The following is a 24,001-nucleotide window of genomic DNA, read 5'->3' on the forward strand; positions in this document are numbered from 1 at the left end:
ACAAACAACCCGCTCGTATATTGGTACTGGCCTTACTCTTAAGCTCCGAAACCCATCGCAGTGCATTGATGAAGGTGCTGAATGAAACTTATGTTGCTAACGATATCTCTATAAATAAACTGGACCGCTTAGTCAACAATATAAGTGCTGACAACTTCATATTCTTCAATGACGATGAGGTGCCACCAAGGGGCCGAGGATCAACTAAAGCTTTGCACATCAAGACTCTCTGTAAAGGGTGCACATTACCGGGGGTATTGATTGACAATGGGTCTGCACTGAATGTCCTACCCCTATCTACGCTGAGTAGGTTGCCAGTGGATAGTTTCCATATGAAGACATGACAAAGTGTAGTGAGAGCATTTGATGGCACGGAAAGGAAGGTAATGGGGAGAATTGAAATACCCCTCTTAATCGGGCCGAGCACGTACGAGGTAGATTTCCTGGTCATAGATATTAAGCCTTCGTATAATTGCCTATTGGGGAGGCCATGGATTCACTCAGCAGGGGCAGACCCTTCATTGCTGCACCAAAAGTTGAAATTGGTAACCGAAGGTCGGTTAGTAACGATCAATGCTGAAGAAGACATTATCGCAGTAATAACCAATGACACCCCATATCTAGAGAAAAATGACGAAGCAATCGAGTGCTCTTTTTGATCTTTGAAGTTCGTGAACGTGACATTCATTACCGAAAGAAATAGGATTCCAATGCCCAGGTTATCTGAGACTACAAGAATGGGACTACGACTAACTGTTGGAAAAGGGGCCCTACCTGGAAAAGGACTCAGGAGATACCTCCAGGGAAGGATTAATGCACCAATGATGAAGGACAAACAAGACTGTTTTGGGTTAGGATTTAAGCCAGACATGAAACAAAGAAAGAAAGAACTAGAAAAGAAGCAAGAAAGAAGGAGAATGCGATTGAGTGGGGGAGAAATCGAATAGGAACCAATGATCTTCCCCCATATATCGAAGACTTTTGTGTCTGGTGGGGTCATTCACTCCGAGCGAAAGACGTCAGGAAAGGAAATCGTGGAAGGAATGATGGAGAGTTTGGACATCAATGCCACATATGAAGAAGGAACTGGGGTAGAGAATTTGTCGGGCATTCGCCCCTATGACCCGGGAAGTGTTCTGAATAATTGGACTGCGAAAGAGATTCCTGTAGTCTTTAGAACTAACTCAGAGTAATGTCAAAAACACACTTATTGCTCTAGGCCTAGGAGTAATAAGTGTCCTTTTGTGAAATAAGCTTATGTTCAAAATCGTTATTTCAATGAAATGCATCCTTTTGACTTATTCCGTCCAAATATTCTTTTATTCTTTCATTCATGATCATACCATACATATCATTGTTTTTAGATTCTCTTGTTCTTTGTTTCTTCCTTCGCACCTATAACAGGTCTCCAAATATCAACGATGTGAGTGACGTTCTACTAATTCAGAGTCTCCTTTTGAGCGGGATATGTGTCTAGAGGGATCTCAGGACTTTGAGGGTGACAGAGACTGTAACTTATCCCCTGATTTGTTAAGGATGGTAGAACACAAGGAGAAACAGATTCTACACCACAAAGAGATCGTAGAAGTCGTGAACTTGAGAGATGAACTAGAAAAGAAAGAAGTAAAAATCGGAGCTTGTATTACTACAGAGACAAAGCGGGACCTTATTGAGTTACTCTAGGAGTTCAAGGATGTCTTTGCATGGTCATATCAAGATATGCCTGGGCTAAGTACTGACATTGTGGTACACAGACTCCCCATTAAAGAAGAATGCAAGCCAGTTTAGCAAAAGCTTCGAAGGATGCGGCCGGATGTTTTGTTGAAAATAAAAGAGGAGGTCAAGAAGCAATTTGATGCTGGTTTCTTACAAGTAGTTAAGTACTTGGAATGGGTAGCCAACATCGTCCCCGTCCCTAAAAAAGATGGAAAAGTACAGATGTGTGTAGACTACAGAGACTTAAACAAAGTCAGCCCGAAGGATAATTTCCCATTGTCTCATATTGACACCTTAGTGGATAACACGGCAGGTTACTCACTCTTCTCATTTATGGATGGTTTCTTAGGGTACAATCAGATCAAGATGCATCCTGAAGATATGAATAAAACCACATTTGTGACCATGTGGGGAACCTTTTGCTATAAGGTGATGCCGTTCGGATTGAAAAATGCGGGAGCAACATATCAGAGAGCCATGGTAACCCTATTCCATGATATGATGCATAAAGAAATTGGAAACATTTGAGAAGAAAGAGTTTAAATTAAGACTACCTCTTCGGGTTTTCTGTTCGAAGATCTAAGCTGAACAAGAAGACAGGGCACCGTTTTAATGATCGAGCCCTGATGAACAAAAAGCAATGACAACCCAAAAAAAGGGATTCATTCTCACTTATGCATTTACTCGACACATTCATAACACATCTAGTTAGGAGCATTTGATTCATTTCAATCATGGCATCCTAATTATTTGACATAAGCATCACATTTAGTTAGGAGCATTTGATCATAGCGCCCTAATTATTTGGCATAAACATAGATGCATGAAATTGATTTTACAGATCATGTTCCTAAGAGGACGATACAGTGGAATCGGTAAATTCACAAGCCTTATCTCCCTAAGCAGTAGGATAACAGGCTGAATTTATAGATCTTAACCCCCTAAGCAGTAGGGAAACGGATCGAAGACGAATGGTCTTAAACCCCTAAGCAGTAGGGTAACAGACCAAATTGCAGATCTTATTTCCCTAAGCAGTAGTGGAGCAGATCGAAGATTGAAAAACCTTAACCCCCTAAACAGTAGGGTAACAGGTTGAATTCACAAATCTCAACCCCCTAAGCAGTAGGGAAACAGATCAAAGGTAACAAGCCTTAACCCCCTAAGCAGTAGGGTAACAGGCTGAAGATTGACATATCTTAACCCCCTAAGTAGTAGGGAAACAGATTAAAAGCGATGGCTTTAAACCCCTAAGCAGTAGGATAACAGGCTGAAGATTGACAGATCTTAACCCCCTAAGCAGTAGGGAAACAGATCGAAGACGAAGGGCCTTAAACCCCTAAGCAGTAGGGTAACAGGCTGAATTTCCATATCTTAACCCCCTAAGTAGTAGGGAAACAGGTCGAAAGCGACAAATCATAATCCCCTATGCAGTAGGGTAACAGGCTGAAAATTACAAATCTTTGCCCCCTGAAATTGCAGTGGAGCAGATCGAAACCATTAACCTTATCTCCTTAAAGTTTCAGCGGAGAAGATTGAAACTACAAGTTTTATCTCCCTGAAGTTGTAGTGGAGGAAGTCGAAGTTGCAAATCTTATTTCCCTGAAGTTGCGGAGGAGCAGACTGAAGATAGCAAATCTTATTTCTCTGAAGTTACAATGGAACGGAGTAAAGTGACGAGCTGCAGTAGACTGGAATGAAGCTACCCGAAGAATAAGAGCGCCAAAAGAGCCAAGACTCGACGACTGGGCAAATTGGTCTTTCTTGAAAGTTTTTGCTCTATTCTCGTTACAGGCAACGAGCAAAGAGGGGTAGCTGTACAAGCCCAATTTTCAGGCCCAAATTAATCCCAAAATACCCTAAGCCCCAAAACAAATTAAAGCCAACCCATTAAACTCACTAAACCCACAAAACCCACTAAACCCATTACAGCACAAATAACCCTAAACCGACCCAACTAGTAAATTTAAGGTTTCAAAATCTAAAACCTTAAATCACCTAACCCCAACTGACGCCTGCAGCACCGCCCTTGTCACATCCACCGCCCATTTTCCTGCAAGAAATACAGAACAAGTTATTAAGAAGCAAGTTTTAAGGGAAATTGCCTATAAAAAGGCCACTCCCAAAATCATTGTATTTTTCGGCACTGGAGAGAAATAAAAAACAGCATTTGATTTTAAAACACAAACAAAAATCAGTGAGTCAAAAGCACAAAATAGCCAATCAAGAGAAAAACACTAAATTGGAAAACAAATACCAAGAATCAAACATCTAGAAAACAAAGGTGATTTCATTCTATACATTTTCGATTTATTTCTTTTTATTTTCAATTTTCGAATCTCCTATTTGCATATATATATATTATAAACACATAAAATATATAAGATAATATATAAAAAAGAAAAAAGAGGAAGAAACTTTACCTTTTCCGGCCATCGTGCACGGTGGCCGGCGCCAGTGACGGCAGTGGCACGTGGCGGCCCTCCTGGCCGGATTCTAGGATTATCCCAGAGAGAAAGGGAGAATTCTCCCCTTTTTTTCTAAAACAGCTAAGAAATGAGCATTAAGGAAAAAGTTTGGGGTTTTATAATGGTACCAAAACGGTACCGTTTTGGCCTTTCCCCCAAAGGCATAAAAAGACGCTGTTTTGGGGTGGAGCGGGCTGACCCGACTCGGCAGGCATGGGATCCGCGTGTTTTTGAAGCGGAGGGGTTATTTACGCTTTTGGCCCCTCCGCTTTTTCATGACTTCACAATTAAGTTTTATTTAATTTTAATTTGGCCCTAAAATTTATTTCGTTTTCAATTTGGTACCTATGCGAACGACGCCGTTTTAGGAGGTCGGGATATTTCCTCCTTCAGACCCTCCTGGTTTTTTGCGTGTCCAAATCAGTCCCCTTTTCCTTTATTTATTTCCAATTCACCTCAAAAGTTCTATTTTCAACCCAATTTCGTCCATTTTTTTTACTTTTTTCTCATTATTCTATTTTAATTTTATATATTATTTATAATATTACATTTTATTAATGTTATATTTTTATTTATTAACACCTTATTTTTATTTAATACTTACATATACGTTATAAAGTATTATTAATAGCTTAATATTATTGTTTTTTTATTAATGTACTTGTATGTTATATATATATATCAATATTATATTATATATATATTTCTTCTTTTCTAAATACAATATATGCATATATATTTCCATATATATATGTATATTTTCTAATACATATATATATAGATATATTATGTACATACTATCATTTTTTATATATATATGTATATATATTTATGTAATATCCTTAATAGTTTTATTACTAACATTATTTATAATATATGTGTATTGTATATACATCCTCTTAATATTGTGTTTTTCCATATGTTACGTATATATTTTTAATAACTATACTATGTATTGCCATATCTACGTATCATTATTTTTACTATTATCATTATTCCTAATATATATATTATGTATACATCTTTTAACAACATACAAAACATATATATATTTTTAATACCCTATTACTGTTATATCTATTTTATACATGTATATATACTCTTTATATAGTACTATTATCTTTTTATATATATATATATATCATATATTATAGTACTTAATATTTTCACTTGCTTATTACTTTATTTTAATATTATTATTTATATCATTATTATTCTACATTTTCACCTATTACCTTTTAAATACACTTATTTTATTCTTTCCTCACTCACATCATATATTATTTATTTATATATACACGTACATATATACACTTTCATACATCATTTCTAAATTATTACCTGTATTATTACTATTAATATTATTATTACCATTACTATACTATCATTCTTTAGTTTTACATAATGATTGTTTATTACGAGTTCTTTTTAATTTCGAATATCTCCTGTCTTATTCATTATTTTCTTTTTATTCGTTTTATTCATTTATCTTTACTCTTATCATCATTATCGCTCACATTCGTATTTATATTCATTTTGTTATGCTTGTCAATTTGAATTCATTCACGCATTCTTTATTATCTCATTTTATTGCAACTTATGTTATATTAGCCATGCCCCGAAGAAAACAATTTTTCTCATAAAAACGATACTCCGTGTTTGGAATATCGAGAAAACCGTGCCCTAACTTACTGGGTTTCGATTCTTCTCATTTTACTTAAATAACGGAGTATTCTTTTAAATCACCATATGAGTTTTAAAATGCTTATTTTCGGAGATACGAGGTGTGGTGCCCTAACTTATCGGGTACGACATTTTGTTACCTCGAAATAAGATTCTTTTTGCAAATAAAGGCAATATTCGGTATTCAGAAATTCGAGGAAACGTACCCTAACTTACTGGGCTTCGATTCTCCTCGTTCACCCTAACTAACCGAATATCCTTTTAAAAGAAGTTAAAATACATTAAATAAAAGGCGAGCTCAGTCTCAAAGTTCGGGATGTCATATCCTAACTTACTGGGCATGATATTTTATTACTTCAAGATGAGAGAGTGCTTAACATCCGTTTTAATTTGTTCAATCATTTTTAAATTAGCATTAATACAAAGAGGGATCGTATTTTAAATTTTTTTCAAGTTTTCAAATTTTCGACACTAAGACACTAATTAATCAACTAGGTACTAATTTTGGGCGTATCGAGGGTGCTAATCCTTCCTCGTGTGTAACTGACTCCCGAACTCATTTTTTGATTTTCGTAGACCAAAAATTATCATTTTAGTAAATCGTAACTTTTCTTAAAATGGTTAATTTAAAGGTGACCCGATCACACCTCATCAAAAAGGATTGGTGGCGACTCCCGTTCTTTCATTTTCAAATCAAAGTCGATTCCCGTTTTCGTTTACCGAAAAATGGTTACGACATCGGTGATGCACAAAAGGCCAAATCTCAAATGGATAATCTTTCTCATCATCTTGGATTCTCATTTTACAAACATCACTATGCTCTATCATGATAAGGCTCTACGAGAACGGTTCCCAATAGATCTAATAGCACTCTTACCTCGACAAATCTCATGTATACACCAGAAATATGGCTAACAACTAAAACTAAAACCAAAACCATTACTGCTTTCAAAGAAAATAGAGTGGACAAAATAAAAGCCATGAAAGTATGAACAAAACTTTAATTAGAGAATTATCTGAAAATATCATACTAACATGACATTATATATCTAATAATATGCATAAGATTTTAGTAATAACAAAATAATTAATGAATTTAAGGGTTATTGTCTAGGTCAAGATTAAATTTGTTCGCCCGGCCAGAAGGCCCAAAAAGTGGGAAAGTTTGGGTAAAAATATAGGCTCGAAAAATGGGCTTGGGCAAAAACTGCTATTTTTTTATTACTATTTTCTTCTAGTTTTTTTCACTATTTTGCTACCATTTCACTGTTATGTTTTTTTTACTATTTTGTTGTTATTGCTTAGATATTGTATAATTCTTTAATTTTGTTACTATTTTAGAGGCATTTGTTTGTTAAGTTGCATCTATCTTAGTGTTATTTAAGTATACATATTTTTTTAATTTATTTTCAATTTGTTGGGAAACATTTATTTTAATATTTTTAGTATTTTTGATGTATTATATATATTTTTTAAAATTAATATCGGCAGGTAGGGCTGGGCTTGAGTTTTAGTATTTTTATTCAGGCTGGGCTTGGACAAAATTTTAGGTCCATTTTTCGGGCCAGACCCAACCCGGACCTAGCAAAGGGACATAAAAATGTGGTTGAACTTGACCCAAATTTGGACAGGCCTGACCATAAATACCTTTGGTCAAGATTGAAAATTTAAAAATTAAAAATTATAAAGACTAAAACATCATCAAACTAAAATATAAAATCTAGTTCCATGGCTTACAAAATAGATTGATAGCAAAATTTGAACTAGTAAAAAGTTGACTTGTCTTTCCAATCTAAATTTTTAAAAAATTATTGACATATGATAAGATAATTTTTAAGAGGGTAAATTGTAAATTAATTATGGTTAACTTTTGTCATTCAATTATAAAAAAGTTATAAAATGACAACTCAACTATTAGTAAGTTTCTTTTTTGGCCACCTAACTATGAATCGTTACAAAATGATTATTTAACTATTTAATTTTATATTTTTTGTCATCAATTGACCAATGTAAAAATAAAAATACTAAGAAGTTTAAGATAGTAAAATGACAAAAAGATAAAATTAAATAATTAAATGATCTAGTTGATAAATTTGAACCTTTTCATATTTGGGTGTATAAAAAATATATATTAAAACAAACAATAATTAAGTCGTAATTTATCCATTTTAACAAATTTGTTTTGTAGAGACAATATTGAATATTCCTTAGCAACATACTAGTCCGCATCGGGGCTGTTTGGTAATTCGAATATTCTATAAGAGGTGGTGGGCCCCACTCATAATAGAAAAAGGCGTTTCCATCAAACATCCCAGTCAAGGCCACGTGTTTTTCAACATTTCTTTGCCACGTGGTAAGTTACTAGTCGATCTTGATTTCAATCATTAGCCCCACCACTAGGATTAGGATAACAACAGCAAATTCCAGCTCTAATCATCGTTTAAGAAACAGTAGTCAGTTTTTGAAATTAAATTAATTAAAAGAAATAAGTTGAAAACTAATGTCAGTATGTTTTTCAAGCATATCCATACTGCTTCTCCCCCATCCCTTCTTGAATTGTATTATGAGGTTGCTCTGACTCACCAACCAATCATCACTTGCCACGATAGCATCGACCCCACCCTTTCTTTCGCCGCGGCGATTTGTTCGTCCACTTGGGAGAGATGGGTCCTACGTAGGATCCAACGCGCTTTGCTATATAAATATGGGTACCAACTAAACTCTTGAGCATCTAATATTTTTTGGCAAAATCCTAAACCAACCCCGTCGGCGGAGGAATGGGAAAGGCGCCAGTGACGCGACAGAACTCCGATGAAATCGACAAGTTCCTTGACGGAGCGGCCAGCTTTGCAGATATGATGTTTGGGTTCATCGACGAAAGCAATGATTCCGAGGAAAATTTAAGGGACTTTGTTGTCGATGACGAGGTTGCTAACAATGATGAAGATCCTAGTGAGATCGAACAGAGGAAAATTTTCTGGGAAGCCCAAGAAAGGCTTCTTCAGGTAAACGCTGTTCAATATAGAAAATTAAACATAAAAGCGTAAGTAATTCGCCTAATGACTAAAAAAATTATATCAAGAATATATATTATCAAAAAAATCTTAGATTAAACTGCACAGATCCCTGAATAAAATTACAGTCTTTTTTATTATAACACCCATCAATTTAAACTCTTTATTAACGGTAATCTTGAACGTTAAAATGTTGTAGAATGTTTGTAGAGGAAACAGATTAGCTTGTAAGCTACATAGAATAGAGACCACAATTACGTATGGTTTTGAATTGAAACTGAAAGCATACCAACCATATATATACATGGTGAACCGACCAGATCTCATGAACCAGTTGTAGAAAGCGATGCTCTTTCGCTTCTATATAACCGGGCCTGAATATCTTACAACTTGGCCCACATGATTTTTATTTTTTTTTCACGAGCAAAATTAGTCCTAAATTTCCAACATTGGAAATGAATATGCTAGTTGAATATGCATATAAATCTTGATATTTGACTAATCCATTGCTTGATATTGGGTTAACCTTCTCCCTCGTGGTCACAAAAAACAAAACCAACTTTGATGCCTACTAGTGTGAGATCTGAGTGGAACTCTTTAGCTCCCCAAGAGGAGTAACATGTTGGGTTCGATGTACATTTGATGTGCTAACAACCATCAGATCCTTCCCTCTTAGACATCATTTAACTTGTTTATGTTGTTTTGTTCTATGTCCACTGTCAGCTTCAAATCGTTCCTTCTTTGCTAGCATACTGTAGCCCAGAGCCTGATTATAGAAGGCGTGCGGTTGTTAATATGTAAAGTTTTGCATTCATGCCAAGTTTTTGTATCATGCAAGTTGCTAGTGATGATTCATTGTACATCATGAATTTAATAGAACCTACACCAAATGGGGACCACTCATCTGCTTCCACTCTTAGGTACCTACACCAAGTAATCAAAACCAGATTTTTTAAGTCCTCAAAGCCCCACCTTCAAATTTGCTGGATAACTCCAACAAGAAGTTAAATATCATCCTTAAGAACGTTATGAACCATATGATTGGGTTTTGCCTTTTGGCAGATAATGTGCCATTTCACCACAGGCTTATCTTAGCTTAACCTGTTTGGGTCTAATTATGCCAAACTGAAACCGGTCTCTTTGACCAAATCTAGATTTCCACCATACAATGCAAAGGGTTCAAAGAACTTATCATTTCTGTGTAAGCTTTTAATGTTTCTTTTTCTTTTTTAAAGAAGATTAGTTTATATATTCTTACTATAAGATTAGTTTAGTTTTTTGAAGATTGGGTGATAAACATTTTTCGTTGACGCAGGCAACATTGTACCGAACGACTTCTCTAGAATCAAGAATTCGACAAGCTACAAAAGAAGCATTGAGGGAAATAGATGCAGTGGGAGTGCAATGCACTTGCCGGAGACCGGTGGACGGAGGATGCCGGAACTGTTTGCAAAGGGAACTATCGATTCGTCTCCAAAGCGTAGATTTTGATTGTTACATATGCAAGTCTAAGTGGAGGAGCTCCCCCGAGATTCCGTCGGGGGAGCACACGTATTTAGAAGTGGTAGACAAATCAAAGGCCAAAAAGCGGGAGGTGAGGGTGGTGATCGAGTTGAATTTCAGGGCCGAATTCGAAATGGCGACGGCAAGCAAAGATTACAACAAGCTAATCGCTGTGCTACCGGAACTATTGGTGGGCAAAGCAGAGAGGTTCAAAGCATTGACCAAGATATTATGCTTGGCAGCCAAAAAATGCATGAAAGAGAAAAAGATGCACTTGGCTCCATGGAGGAAGTATAAGTACATGCAAGCCAAGTGGCTGGGAACATATGAGAGAAGAACGCCAGCACCCTTGGCCGTCGGATATTCAGACCGGCAGCCAAAGCCCAAGGCTTCCATGTTAACTTCTGATCTGCGTGAGAATTTGCCTGCCTTGCATTACACTGCTGTTGAAGTCGTGTGGTGAATGATAGTGAAAAACATGATTTTTGATGGCGGAATTAAAAAACCAAATTTAAGTTTTGATGGGTGAGCTTGTTTTGTTTTAGCAAAAGTTTTTCTACTGTATAATATATAATTAAGAAGTCAATGTAAATATACCAACTTTTAATAAGATGCAAATGTGGAACACTGTTTCAATCTTGTAGATTTTTATATTATTTACGGTATTATCACATACTAATCAGTACCTTCTTTTTTCAATTAACAATTTAAAGTGCATTTACATTGCTACTAGAGGTGTGCATGGCCGGGTGGCCCGGTCCGGCCCGAAGGTCCGTCCGAAAAATAGGAGGGTTTGGGTAAAAATATATGCCCGAAAAATGGGCTTGGATAAAAAACGAGGCCTGTTTAGAAAATGGGCCAGGCCTCGGGTAAGATTTTTTTGGCCCGGGCCCGGTCCGGCCCGGCCCGACCCAATTTTAATATTAAATTATTTTTTAAAAAAATTATTTTTAATTTTAAGTATCTTTAGTATTTTACTTTACTCTTTTGTTGTTTTTAATGTTATTTTAATATTGTAAAACTTTTGTTATTAATATAATTTAGTTTTTAATTTAATTTTAATTTGTTTCAATTTTTCAATTTTAATATAATTACTTTTTATTTTATTTTTAATTTATGTATTATTTTAAGAATTATTTTAGTCTTATTTTTTATTTGTTTTTTGTTTTAATATTTGTTTTTATGTTTTAAACGTATTTGATTTATTATATTTTAAAGTTTTTTATTTAATAAAAAAAAGCAATTTTTTTTTTAATATGGCCGGGCCGGGTTCGGGCCTACCATTTTTTTCCCGGGACGGGCTTGGACAAATTTCTAGGCCCATATTTCGGGCCGGGCCGAGCCCGGGCCTTGAAAAAGGGCCAAAATTTTTTATGGGCCTGGCCCGAACCAGGCCCGGCCCGGCCCATGCACACCTCTAATTGCTACCCTCTTTCTTCGCTTTGGCATAAATTATTGAATTAGTTACTTTTGTTTAATCTAAGTTATATTTTAGTCGCTTTTACAGTTTAATATCGTATTGTAACATTTTGAGTCACTGAGCCATTAATTGTTATTAATGGTGTAACGGTAATCTGACTTGACACGTTAAACTATCATTCCAAATAAAAATTGTAGGTTAAATCATACAATTATTCCCCATACTTTTTTGAACAATTTAAATTTTTTCTTTATTTTGCATTTTCTTCTGCTTCTCCCTCTGTTTTCCTCCCTTCTCCAATTCTTTTAACATATCAAATAGGATAACACAAACCCTCTCTCTTCTTATCCTCTCTAAAACTCTCGACTCTCATCAAATTCAATCTCTCACTCACCATGGCACAAACCCTTACACGTGCCACCACATCCACCCTCACACACCACATTACTCTATCCTTTCTCCTCCCTAAACGCCTCCTATCCTCCAAATCCATCACCCATCCTCCCATCCCTTCCCTCTGCTTCTCCTCTCGCCCTCTTTCCTACGTCATCCAATGTCTCCCTCTCGCCCCCCACACACTTCACCCCTATTCTGTGCCGCATTAATCGCTCTGGAAACTCCACTTACTCTAGGTCGAACTTCAGCAACCGACTGCCGACTGAAATGGCCTGGCTATTTTCAGGTTATGATTATGAGCATTGACTTATCGTTATGGATAAGCTCGATGAAGAAGGAGCTATTAAGAAGGAAATGATTGATTGCTATATCAAAACCCTTGCTAAAGTTATCAACAAGTTTCTTTTTTGTGATTTTTTTTGTGTACTCTTTTGGGTGTTTGGATGCTGAGAACGTTTGAGAAAATGGGAAGGAAAAAATTGGTTTAATTTTGGAAAGGAAGATAATATCTTGGGTTTTTTTATTACCCATTTTTTTTGGTTTATTAAGATTGTTTATGATACATTTCATTTCAGGATTTAATGAGTTATTTTCTTTTGCTTACATTATTAAGGCTTAGTTTATATTTTAAGAGCATCCTGTTTGATATTTATTTATTATTTGATACGTTAAAAGAAATGGAGAAGGAAGGAAAATAGATGGAGAAGCAGAAGATAATAGAAAATAAAGAAAAAAAAAGTTAAAAGAACATAAAAAAAATTAAATTACTCAAAAAAAATATAAGGACTAATTGTAAAATTTAATTAAACTAAATTTTTTGTTTGAGATGATGATTTAACATGGCATGTCAGCTTACCGCTACACCATTAACTACAATTAATGGCTCAGTAACTAAAATTTTACAACACGATAACGTAAGTAACTAAAACTTAATAATTCAAACATAAGTGACTAAAATATAATTTGAGGTAAACAAAAGTGACAATTTTAGTAGTTTACTCAAAAATAAAATAATGAACATTATTGATGAATTGAAAATTTATATCTATCTTTATTTATAAACCTATTTTTGTTAAGAATGGCTTGAATTTTAAAGCCGAAGCAAAAATTGCTTCACCAAACTGTGTGAGAAGCGGGCTTAAGTTCTCAAGCTTTAAAATCCCTTGAAGTCATGCACCAATCGTGGGCAAAGAGGGCTGCAAGCCATGTTATGTTAAATGGCTATTGTCTTCAACGCCATCCAAATTACTATTTATAGGTCTTAATTTTATGTCATGAGATACATCATTTTTTAGATTGAACTAGTTAGTGAATAATTTGATAGCAATTATATAAAAGTTTAATTTTTTTTCGAGTGTGAGTTGTAAATTTTTCGGGTTGTGTTTTGAGTGTTAAAACATTTGTAATCTTCACCTTCTTCTTATAGTAAAATTTCTTATCATCTTTGCTCATTGAAGTAGATTTTAAAGCCCAACCACGTAAATCCTTGTGTCCCTATTATTTCTTCTTTTCATACTATATTTCTTATTAGATTTTTTTATTTATTTCCGATAAATTTATTCATGGTCGTACTAATATACTTGATTCGATCCCATCTTCAACAATTTTTTTTAACTATTAATGGATTTCTATTAAATGTGTATATTGTCACAATAGCTTTCAAGTCACTAGATAAAATTTTGAAAAACATAGAAATGCCACCAATTTTTTTTAGTTAGATGTGATTAGTGGTGTATAAAAATAATCTTTTAAAGAGATTTTAAAAGCAATATAATTGTTAAATATTGAAACCAAAGAAAATATTTTAGATTTGAGAGTTGATTATGCATATTTTAGAAAGGTCAATATTTTCTTGTTGTGTTTAGTAAAATCTAGTTTTCAAGATCACATGTGTTGCATGTGATACATGTTTCTATTTTTATTATTTTTGTATAACATTAAATAAAGTAGGTATATGTAATGTTTAAAAGATGGACATAATGCATATCTATATTTTGATAGGGTATGATGATTTTTTAGCACTCCAATTTTATTAAAAAAAGTCATTTTAACTCTTCATTTAATTTTTCATCTGTTTTATCCTTAGAACTTGTATTTATTGTCAAATCATCCCCAAATGGTACATGATGATATAGGTGTTTTGGTATATACTTAAATGTATATGTTAAGATAATGATTGAAAAGATAAGAGAGAATAAAATGCTTCAAGTCTGTCATTCTTGCTGCTACAGCTTGATTGTAATATAATGGGTAGGTAGTAACTAATTAGCATACTTAGTACTTAATTACAAGGAACTAATCCCTAAATACTACAAGCTGTTATAACAACTACCAGCTTCAACACTCCCCCTCAAGTTAGAGGGTGATATATGTCTACCACTCCCAACTTGGATATTAAGTGTCAATGTTGTTGTATTGCTAGTCCTTTGGTGAGAATATCTGCACGTTGTTCCTTTGTTGAAATGTGTTCAGTTTTCATTAAACCTTTCTGAATACTTTCTCTCGCAAAGTGGCAATCGATTTCAATGTGCTTGGTTCTTTCATGGTAAACAGGGTTTGCTACAATTTGAATTGCAGCTTGACTGTTACAATAAAGCACAGCTGGCTTATTTTCTTTGATCGCCAATTCTTCAAGTAATCCTTTTAACCATTTCAACTTTGCAACAGTAGATGCCATGCTCCTATATTCTGCTTCTGCTAAGATCTTAAGACAGTGTTTTGTTTTTTTTTATTTATTTCCAAGAGATTAAGGAACTTCTAAGCTTTATACAGTATCCCGTTGTTGATTTCCTAGACATAAGGCAAGATGCCCAGTCTGAATCTTAGTATGCAATTAATATTGGATCTCCATCAGAAGGAAGTAGAATTCCTTGTCCCGGATTGCTTTTAATGTATCTCACAATTCTCAATGCAGTTGCATAATGAGATTTCTTAGGCTTATGCATGAACTGACTCAAGTGTTGTACACCATAAATAATGTCTGGTCTAGTGTTTGTCAAGTATAAAAATCTCTCAATTAGTCTTTGATAAATTGTTACATCTACTAAAACTTCATCATCATTTTTCAACTGCAATGTTTCATCAAATTCTACTGTTGTAAGCTTTTGATTCTGCTCTAATGGAGTGACTGTTGATTTTGCTCCTTTTAAATCGACATCTTTAATTAATTCAAGAGCATATTTTCTCTGATTTAGCACAATGCCTGTATCTGACCTTGATATTTCAATCCCAAGAAAATATTTTAAACTCCCAAGGTCCTTCATCTTGAAATTCTTGTGCAGTGTACCTTTTAATTCACTGATCAATCAACTGACATTTCCTGTAATCAGCATATCATCAACATATATTAACATGATGACTTGTTTGGATTCTACACTTTTTGTAAACATGGAGTAGTCGTGTTACACTGAATGTATCCATGTGAAACCAACGTTTCAGTTAACTTCAAATTCCACCGTCGTGAAGCCTGTTTCAAGCCATAGAGAGATTTAAGCAATCTGCAGACCCTATTCTCCTCCTGGCTGCAAAATCCCTCTAGAAGAGTCATGAACACTTCCTTTCGTAAATCACCTTGTAAAGAAGCATTGAAGATATCTAACTGATAAAGTGGCCAATGAAAAAGGGTTGCAAGAGCAATAACAGTACGGACAGTGACTTGTTTTTCTAATGGAGAGAACGTGTCTTGAAAGTTAATACCTTTCTTTTGATTATAGCCCTTGGCGACTAGCCGAGCTTTGAACCTTTCAACTGTGCCAATAGAGTGATATTTGACCTTATACACCCATTTACAACTAATGGAAGTTTTCTCTGGAGGTAAAGAGACTACTTCCCAAGTGCCATTGGATTCCAAAGCTTGTATTTCCTGTTGCATAGCCTCTATCCAAAACTTATGTTTAACAGCCTCAAAATAGGATTGTGGTTCAACAAAGTGTGATATGGTGGTAGCAGTATTATGTATGGAAAGGTAAATGATCATAAGAAAGAGTAAGAGGATACGAACCTTGTATCGCAAGCGAAGAGGATGAAGAGGATGGAGGAGAACATACAAAGTCTTGTAGCCAAGATGGTCGTGTAATGGTTCTTGTGGATCTTCGAAGAGGAGGAGATGGATGTAAAGGCGGAAATGAGAAAGGATCCAAAGCGAAAGAGGAAGAAGAAAGATCAGATGAGGTAATGGGATAAAGTATGGAGGGTTGGAAAGAAAATGTGAGTCTTCTATGGAGCCAAAAGTAATTATGGGAAACATCAGAGTAGCAGGAAATAAAATTTTAAAAGGAAAAGTAGTCTAATGAAATGTGACATTGCGATTAACAAAAAATTTCTTTGAAAGAAGATCAAAGAGAATATACCCATTTTGAACTGGAAAATAACCAAGAAAAACGAAAGGAATAGATTTAGGGGAAAACTTATCATGATAATGAGGTACGGTGGCATAACATAAGCAGCTAAAAAACCTTAGATGATTGAGAGATGGAGGAGTTTTGTGGAGTCTTTCATAAGGAGATTTCCAAGACAAAACAGAGGTAGGTAAACAATTGATAATGTAGCAAGTTCAAAGAGATGGCGATGTTTACGTTCAGCAACCCCATTTTGTTGTGGAGTATCGACGCATGAGCTTTGACGGGTAATACCAAGAGAGGTGAAAAAAGGTGTGCAGGTAGAGTTAAAAAATTCGGAACCATTATCACTCTGAATAACCTTGATATCAGCTGAAAATTGTGTTTTTACAAAGGCAACAAATTGTTTAAGAGTGATCACTCTTGGTTCGTAAAAGGTATACCTAAGTCATTCAAGTGAAATCATCAACTATAGTGAGGAAAAAACGATGACCACTATGAGTTGAGATTCTATAGGGTCCCATAGGTCAATATGAATTAAAACAAAAGCATTAGTAGTTTGAGTGTGACTATGAGGAAATGGAAATTTAGTTTGTTTAGCTAGTGGACAAATAGAATAAGAAGATAATTCATTAAGATCATGTAAAACAGATTTTAATTGAACAAAATTTTTTCATTATGGAAACAGAGGTGTGACCAAGGCGAGCATGCCATACATGTGGATCATTATGTAAAGCCATAAAAGAAGTAACAAGGGGCAAAGAAATATTGGCAGATTTGTGAGGATAAACAAGACTGGAAGAGAGCTGATGTGGGTGAAAGTAGTAGAGATCAGCATGTTCTTTACCAATCCCCAACATCCGTCCACTGCAAAGGTCCTGTAAAAGGCAAAAGGAAGGGTAAAAAGACACAAAACAATTAAGGTCTTTAGTAAGTTGAGAAACAGAAAGCAAATTATAATTAAAATCAGGTATGTGTAAAACATTAGTTAGCTTATAAGTGGGGGAAAGGATAAGATGGCCAACATAAGTAACAAAGGTTGATTTCCCATTAGGCAATTGAACACAAGAGCTGTTAGGAGCAAGAGCAACAGAAGAATTCAAGCATTGAAAATCAAATGTCATATGGTTAGTAGCTCTTGTGTTAAGGATCCAACTAGATGATGTAGAGGAATAAGGTGTACCAGCCACGTGAGCAGTAGCAGAAATAGATAAATCCTTCTGCAAAATAGTCAGAAGTTGCTGGTACTATTCCGAAGTTAAAGTAGGAGCAGATGGAGCAGATGGAATCACTGGTTCAATTGAATCAATCGAAGAGGTAACATTAGTAGCAACTGATTTCTTGCGAGTGAACTTAAAATCAGGAGGAAAACCAATCAGTTTATAACAATTTTCACGTTTATGACCCCAGACATGACAGTGATCATAAGCGCCAATGAATCTACGCTTGGAACTACTATTGGTAATAGTCGATGAGTAAAAAGCGGTAGGTTCAGATGTAAAAAGTAGTGGAGAAGAGATTTGACATTGAAATTCTTCCTGATCAAGCATGGAGTAGGTTTGATTGACTGAAGGCAGCGGTTGCATAAGTAATATTTAACTACGCACAACAGAATAGGAATCATTGAGGCCCATTAGAAATTGAAAGAGTCGTTGTTGAAGAAAAGAGACAGATGTAGTTCGAGCATTTTCACAATCACATGGAGAGCAAGGTACTAAAACATTATACTGATCCCATAAAAGGAGGAGCTGTGTGAAATACGTGGAGATAGAAGAAGTACCTTGAATGTGAGAAGAAATAGTATAATAGAGATAATAAATTCTGGACCATTGACTTTGTTGTATCATTCTTGAAGATTCTTTCAAACAAGGCAGACACTCGAAGCGAAACCAATACCAACTGAAAGTTCTTGCCAAACACTGTTAAGGATCTAAGAGAGGACAATAACATTGTAACGGTCCCATTGCGGATGAAGATCAACTGGAAGATCAGCTCGTGAGCAAGCGCTATCAACAAATCCAAGTTTGTTTTTGGCAAGAAGAGCAATTTTCATTGATCGACTCCATATATTGTAATTCTTAAAGCCAAGAAGCTGATGAAAGACCAGTAGAGTGCTAGGAATATCAAAAGGGTAAAGATAAAAAGGGTGATGAAAGTCAATGACAAGAGAAGATTGATTGAGTGCCATTGAAGAAGATGATGAAGAAAAGAAGTAAGGAACCAAGAAAAAATTGAACCTAGGTCTTGATACCATGTTAAGATAACGATTGAAAAGATAAGAGAGAATAAAATGCTTTAAGTGTCATTCTTGCTGCTACAGCTTGATTGTAATATAATGGGTAGGTAGTAACTAATTAGAATACTTAGTACTTAATTACCAAGGAACTAATCCTTAAATACTAGGAGCTGTTATAACAACTTATTTATCAGCTTCAACAGTATAAAAGTCTTGATGAATTAGTATCTTGTGATGAATATGGTACATGATGATTTTGAATATCGGACATGGTATGTTTGATTTCCATTCTTGAGTTATTTATCAATGAATGGTTATCTTAGTTCATGGTTAAAGTAATGAAAGTTTTGATGTTGAATTGTGTATGTATGCAAATATGAGTTAGGCTAAACATGATTGACATGGTTGAATGGAATACTTGGGATTAAATATGTTTTAAATGATAATTGATGAAGAAATGTGGTCCAACTTGGATAGTTGATGGTTATGTAAGCCATTGATGTGAATAATGTGCCAAAGTGTTAGTACAAATCTCCGGTGAGAAAAATCTCGAACTCATGAATGGAACTCGAACAAAAGAAGAAATAGGACAAGGCTCCAAGACGTGTATCAAGCCACTATCTTTAAGGTTATATTCGCCCCCACCTATCTTCAGTGTGTAAACAAGTTCCAAGCAAATTAGCCTCAAGGATACAATGAAGCTAATGACTATTTGCGTTTTACACTAACGAGAATAGCCCACTACGCACTGAGTAATGTATGACAAGAAACTCAATTTCTATAAAGGATTTCTACAGTAATACTTTATAGAATAATCTAATAATATTAGAAAATGAAGGAAGGAAAGAAAGAATATTAGAATTTGTTGGTATGATTTCCAAATGAAATCTCATTCCTATTTATAAGAATTTTCATGTCTCTTCATAGAGATATCTTTCATCAATAGGTGTCTTTCTGAATAATAACGTCTTTAAAATAAACATATAATTATTCTTTTAATTATAAGTATTCAAATAATATTATTTAAATAGTTTTAATTATTTTTTAAAAAATCAAATAATATAATCTTTTGATTAATTACACCCATTCATTTATAGTTATTGGAACACTATAAATATTTGAAAATGTTCCAACAATCTCCCCCCATTTTCAAAATATTTTAAATTTTGATCTTCTTGGAAATCAATTTGCATACATGAAGGTATCTTACAATTGAACCTTCACTTAGTGAAAATATGTTAAAGTTAATCGAAATTGCATGGTAGACTAAGCTTTGAACCAACTATTTCATTTGATTAACCGAACACATCTCACACAATGATTTCAACATCGGTCAATGCATCGTATCTAGGGACACTATTATGGCCATGTGTCTATGTCCTCTTTTCATGAGTGCTGTCAGAGCCAAGCCCTTGAGCTCCTAGAAGCGGCCACACTTCTACTCACATAGGTAGATCCTATCAAGAGTGTTCACGTAATTATAACACTCTAACATATTTATGTTATAGGTCCATTAAGAGTACATTACTCATCCTTCCCTTACAATTATAGGTACCTAGCACTTTAATCTTAGGATGGATTTATTTATAGTGCTAACAGTCACATACTAATAATGTACTTTGTCTCATTGAACTCAAAACTTGACTTTATACCAAGCGTTGAGTAGAGTTTCCATCATGGGTGACTCTAATTAACAGGCTTGAGTCCTATCCCTTTTGAGGTCGTTTTTACTATATCTCTAGCAAGACTTTTTGTCAAAGGATCTGCCAAATTTTTACTTGACCTCACATAATTAATAGTTGATCACTCCATCAGAGATTAATTGTCGGGCATAACTATGTCTTAATCCAATGTGTCTAGACTTTCCATTATATACTTGGCTATATGCCTTTGCTAGAGTAGCACGGATAGAAATAGGTGGAATTGGCTTAGGCCATAAAGGTAAATCATAAAGCAAATTTCTTAACCATTCTGCTTCTTTAAATGCAACGACTAATGCAATAAATTCTGTTGCCATGGTGGAATCAGTAATACATGTTTGTTTCTTGAAACCCCAAGAAATGGCTCCTCCACCAAGAATGAAAATCCATCCACTAGTAAATGCATGATCTTCCAAACTTGTAATCCAACTAGCATCTGAATACCCTTCTAAAACTAGGGGATATCCATTATAACACAATCCATAGTTAATAGTTTTCTTTAAGTACCTAAATACTCTATTCAAAGCTTGTCAATGCAAACTACTTAGATTACTTGTATACCTACTCCATTTCCCAATAGCATATGCAATATCTGGTCTTGTACAAGTCATTATGTACATAAGACAGCCAACTAGACTTGCATATTTCAATTGATCAATTGTCCTACCAGCATTAGATACTAATTTTATTTGAGGATCCATGGGTGTAGATGCTGGTATACAGTTGAAAAGATCAAACTTTTTAAGCACATTTTCAATGTAATGTGATTGTGATAAAGCGAAAGTGCTTTTGCCTCGAGTTATTTTATTCCCAAGAATAACATCTGCTACACCCATATCTTTCACAACAAAGTTGTTTGACAAGAATTTCTTTTTGTTTTCTTTTTGTTCCAAATCTGTGCCAAAAATGAGCATGTCATCTACATATAAGCAAATTATGACACCTTTTCCATTTTCAAATTTGATATATATACATTTATCTGATTCATTTATTTTATAGCCATTAGCTAAAACAACATTGTCAAACTTTTGGTGTCATTGTTTTGGTGCTTGTTTAAGTCCATTGATGTGCGTGATAAGTTTTATATTTATGATTGATCGTACTTGAAAACTAACTATTATCACGATAAAGGCAAGCGCAACTATCGAACAGTAGTATAACTTACAGCAAGACCGGAATGTCGAACCCATAGGAACTAAAAGTACTAGTAGTAACCTTCTTTTTATTATCTAGCCTAAAAATAAGGGGATTTGCTTTATCTAAACTAATTAACTAAACTAAGAATGCACAGGAAGTAAATTGGGGAAATACTTTTGGGAAAACTAATTGATTTAGACAATACCCAAGAAAGAATCCGCCTAGACTTCACTTGTTATTTGATTCTGAATTAGATGATTTATTCACTTGACTTGATCCGTAGAAACCCCTAATTTATATTATTATCTCTCTCGAGACTAACAACGTCTAACCCTATGTTGATTAATTGAAATCTCTTTTTAATTAAAACCCCTAGTGTTGCATTAACTCGATCTATGGATTCTCTTATTAGGTTTGACCCTAATCCAGTAGATTTATGTCACCCTAGGGGTGTTCAATCGGTTAACCGACCCGAAATAACATTAACCGAATTAACCGACCTTTCAAACTTTTTAACCGTTAACCGAACCAAAATTTTTTCAAAAAAATTAACCGAACTGAAATTTTTCGGTTAATTCGGTCGGTTAACTGAATTAACCGAAAATTATATATTTTTTTATTTTTTGTTAAAATAAGTATAAAATTAACTGAATTAATCGAATTAACCGAATTACCCGAATTAATCAAATTACCCAAATTAACCGAATTAACCGAATTATTTGTATAAAATTATATGTTTTTTATTTTTATTTATTAAATTATTTGTAATTTTTATGATTGGGTTGGGTTGGGTACTTGGGTTAATATATATTAGATTGGGTATTTTGGTTTATGTTGAATTGGGTTTAAATAAATAGTGGGCTATTTATATATTATAAATTTATTTATTAATATTTTCTGTTAAACCGAAAATATTTGGTTGACCGACCAGTTTTGAACCGAATTAACCGTTAACCGAAAACTCAAAAAATTATTAACCGACCCCCGACCGAATTAATTCGATTAACCGACCGATTAACCGAATTCGGTCGGTTAACCGAATTTTTTCGGTTTTACCCAAATTTTGCACACCCCTATGTCACCCTATGTCTAGGGGTGCAATCAACTCCGCTTAATTATGCTAGATCTACTCTTAGACAGGGACTTTTGCTCCTCAGAATAAGCACATCAACACTGGAATCAATATCCTAGAATATTAAAGCAAGAATTAAGAACACATAATTAAGAACAAATCAAATATTTATCATATAATTTAGAAATAGATCTATCTTAGGTTTCATCCCCTTTAGGTATTTAGGGGATTTAGTTCATATATGTAAAAGACAACATCTCAGAAGAATAATAATAACAAGACATAAAGAAACCCAAAAACCTCTAAAGGAAATTGAAAGGAGATCTTCAGTCTTGAAGGATAATCCGACTTCTGAGATGAATCAATCGGCTTTCTTTGAGTAATTCCTTACCTCTCACTCTACACGTCCCCTCTTAATCCTCCTCTAGGGTGTTTATATAGGCTTTAGAATGTCTCAAAACCCTTAAAAGTGCCCTTTTTCGAATAGAATTAGACTTGGGCTCGACAGGGACACGGCCGTGTACCACGCCCGTGTGCAAGTGCTTCAAACTGTGTTAGAGCCTGTTAAATAGACTTGACTGTGTGGTCTACCCGTGTGAGGAAGTCCAGGCCGTGTTGATTTACCACGTTGACCCATTTTCTCTATTTTTGGCCCATTTTTCGCTGTTTTTACTCTCCTATGCTCACCTAAGTATAAGATATGAAATTAAAGGTTTAGGAGCATCAAATTCCACAAATCTAATGATAATTCACCCAAAAATATGCTAAGCATGGGATAAAAATATGTATAAATTACGATTTATCATCCATATAAAGATTTAACAAGCTTACATACCTTATGCTTTTGTCCTGGAACAACAAATCCTTTCGGTTGTTCCATGTACACTTCCTCTTCCAATTCACCATTTAAAAATACAGTTTTAACATCCATTTGATGAACAACCAAATTATATATTGAGATAAGTGATATTAAGAGTCTAATTGTAGCAATTCTTGCTATTGGAGCATAGGTATCAAAGTAATCAATACTTTGTTTTTGTGTAAAACCTTTAGCTACCAACCTTGCTTTAAACTTATATATGGTTCCATTGACCTTCATTTTCTTTTTGAAGATCTATTTACAACCTATTGGTTTGGAACCTGGTGGAAGAACAACTAAGATCTAAGTTTGATTTCCCATTGTTGAATCCATCCATCATTTATTACTTCTTTCCAAAAAGCAGAGTCTTGAGATTTCATTGCCTCTTCAAATGTAATAGGATCAGATTCCCTATTATAACAATAAGGTATCTTATTGCATATACTTTCACATTTTCCTTCTA

At 34.5% G+C, this 24,001-nt stretch overlaps 1 protein-coding gene across 1 annotated transcript; it reads left to right on the forward strand.

Moving 5' to 3' along the window:
- Positions 1–8,584: 8,584 nt before the first annotated feature.
- LOC107934723 (uncharacterized) lies at positions 8,585–11,024 on the forward strand. The gene is made up of 2 exons (XM_016867216.2): positions 8,585–8,869; positions 10,194–11,024. Exons 1-2 carry the CDS (start codon positions 8,642–8,644, stop codon positions 10,842–10,844), a joined length of 879 nt encoding a protein of 292 aa, XP_016722705.1. The 5' UTR covers positions 8,585–8,641; the 3' UTR covers positions 10,845–11,024.
- The last annotated feature ends 12,977 nt before the right edge of the window (positions 11,025–24,001 follow it).

Source organism: Gossypium hirsutum, chromosome A12 (assembly GCF_007990345.1).
Source record: "Gossypium hirsutum isolate 1008001.06 chromosome A12, Gossypium_hirsutum_v2.1, whole genome shotgun sequence".
Classification (NCBI taxonomy): Eukaryota; Viridiplantae; Streptophyta; class Magnoliopsida; order Malvales; family Malvaceae; genus Gossypium; species Gossypium hirsutum.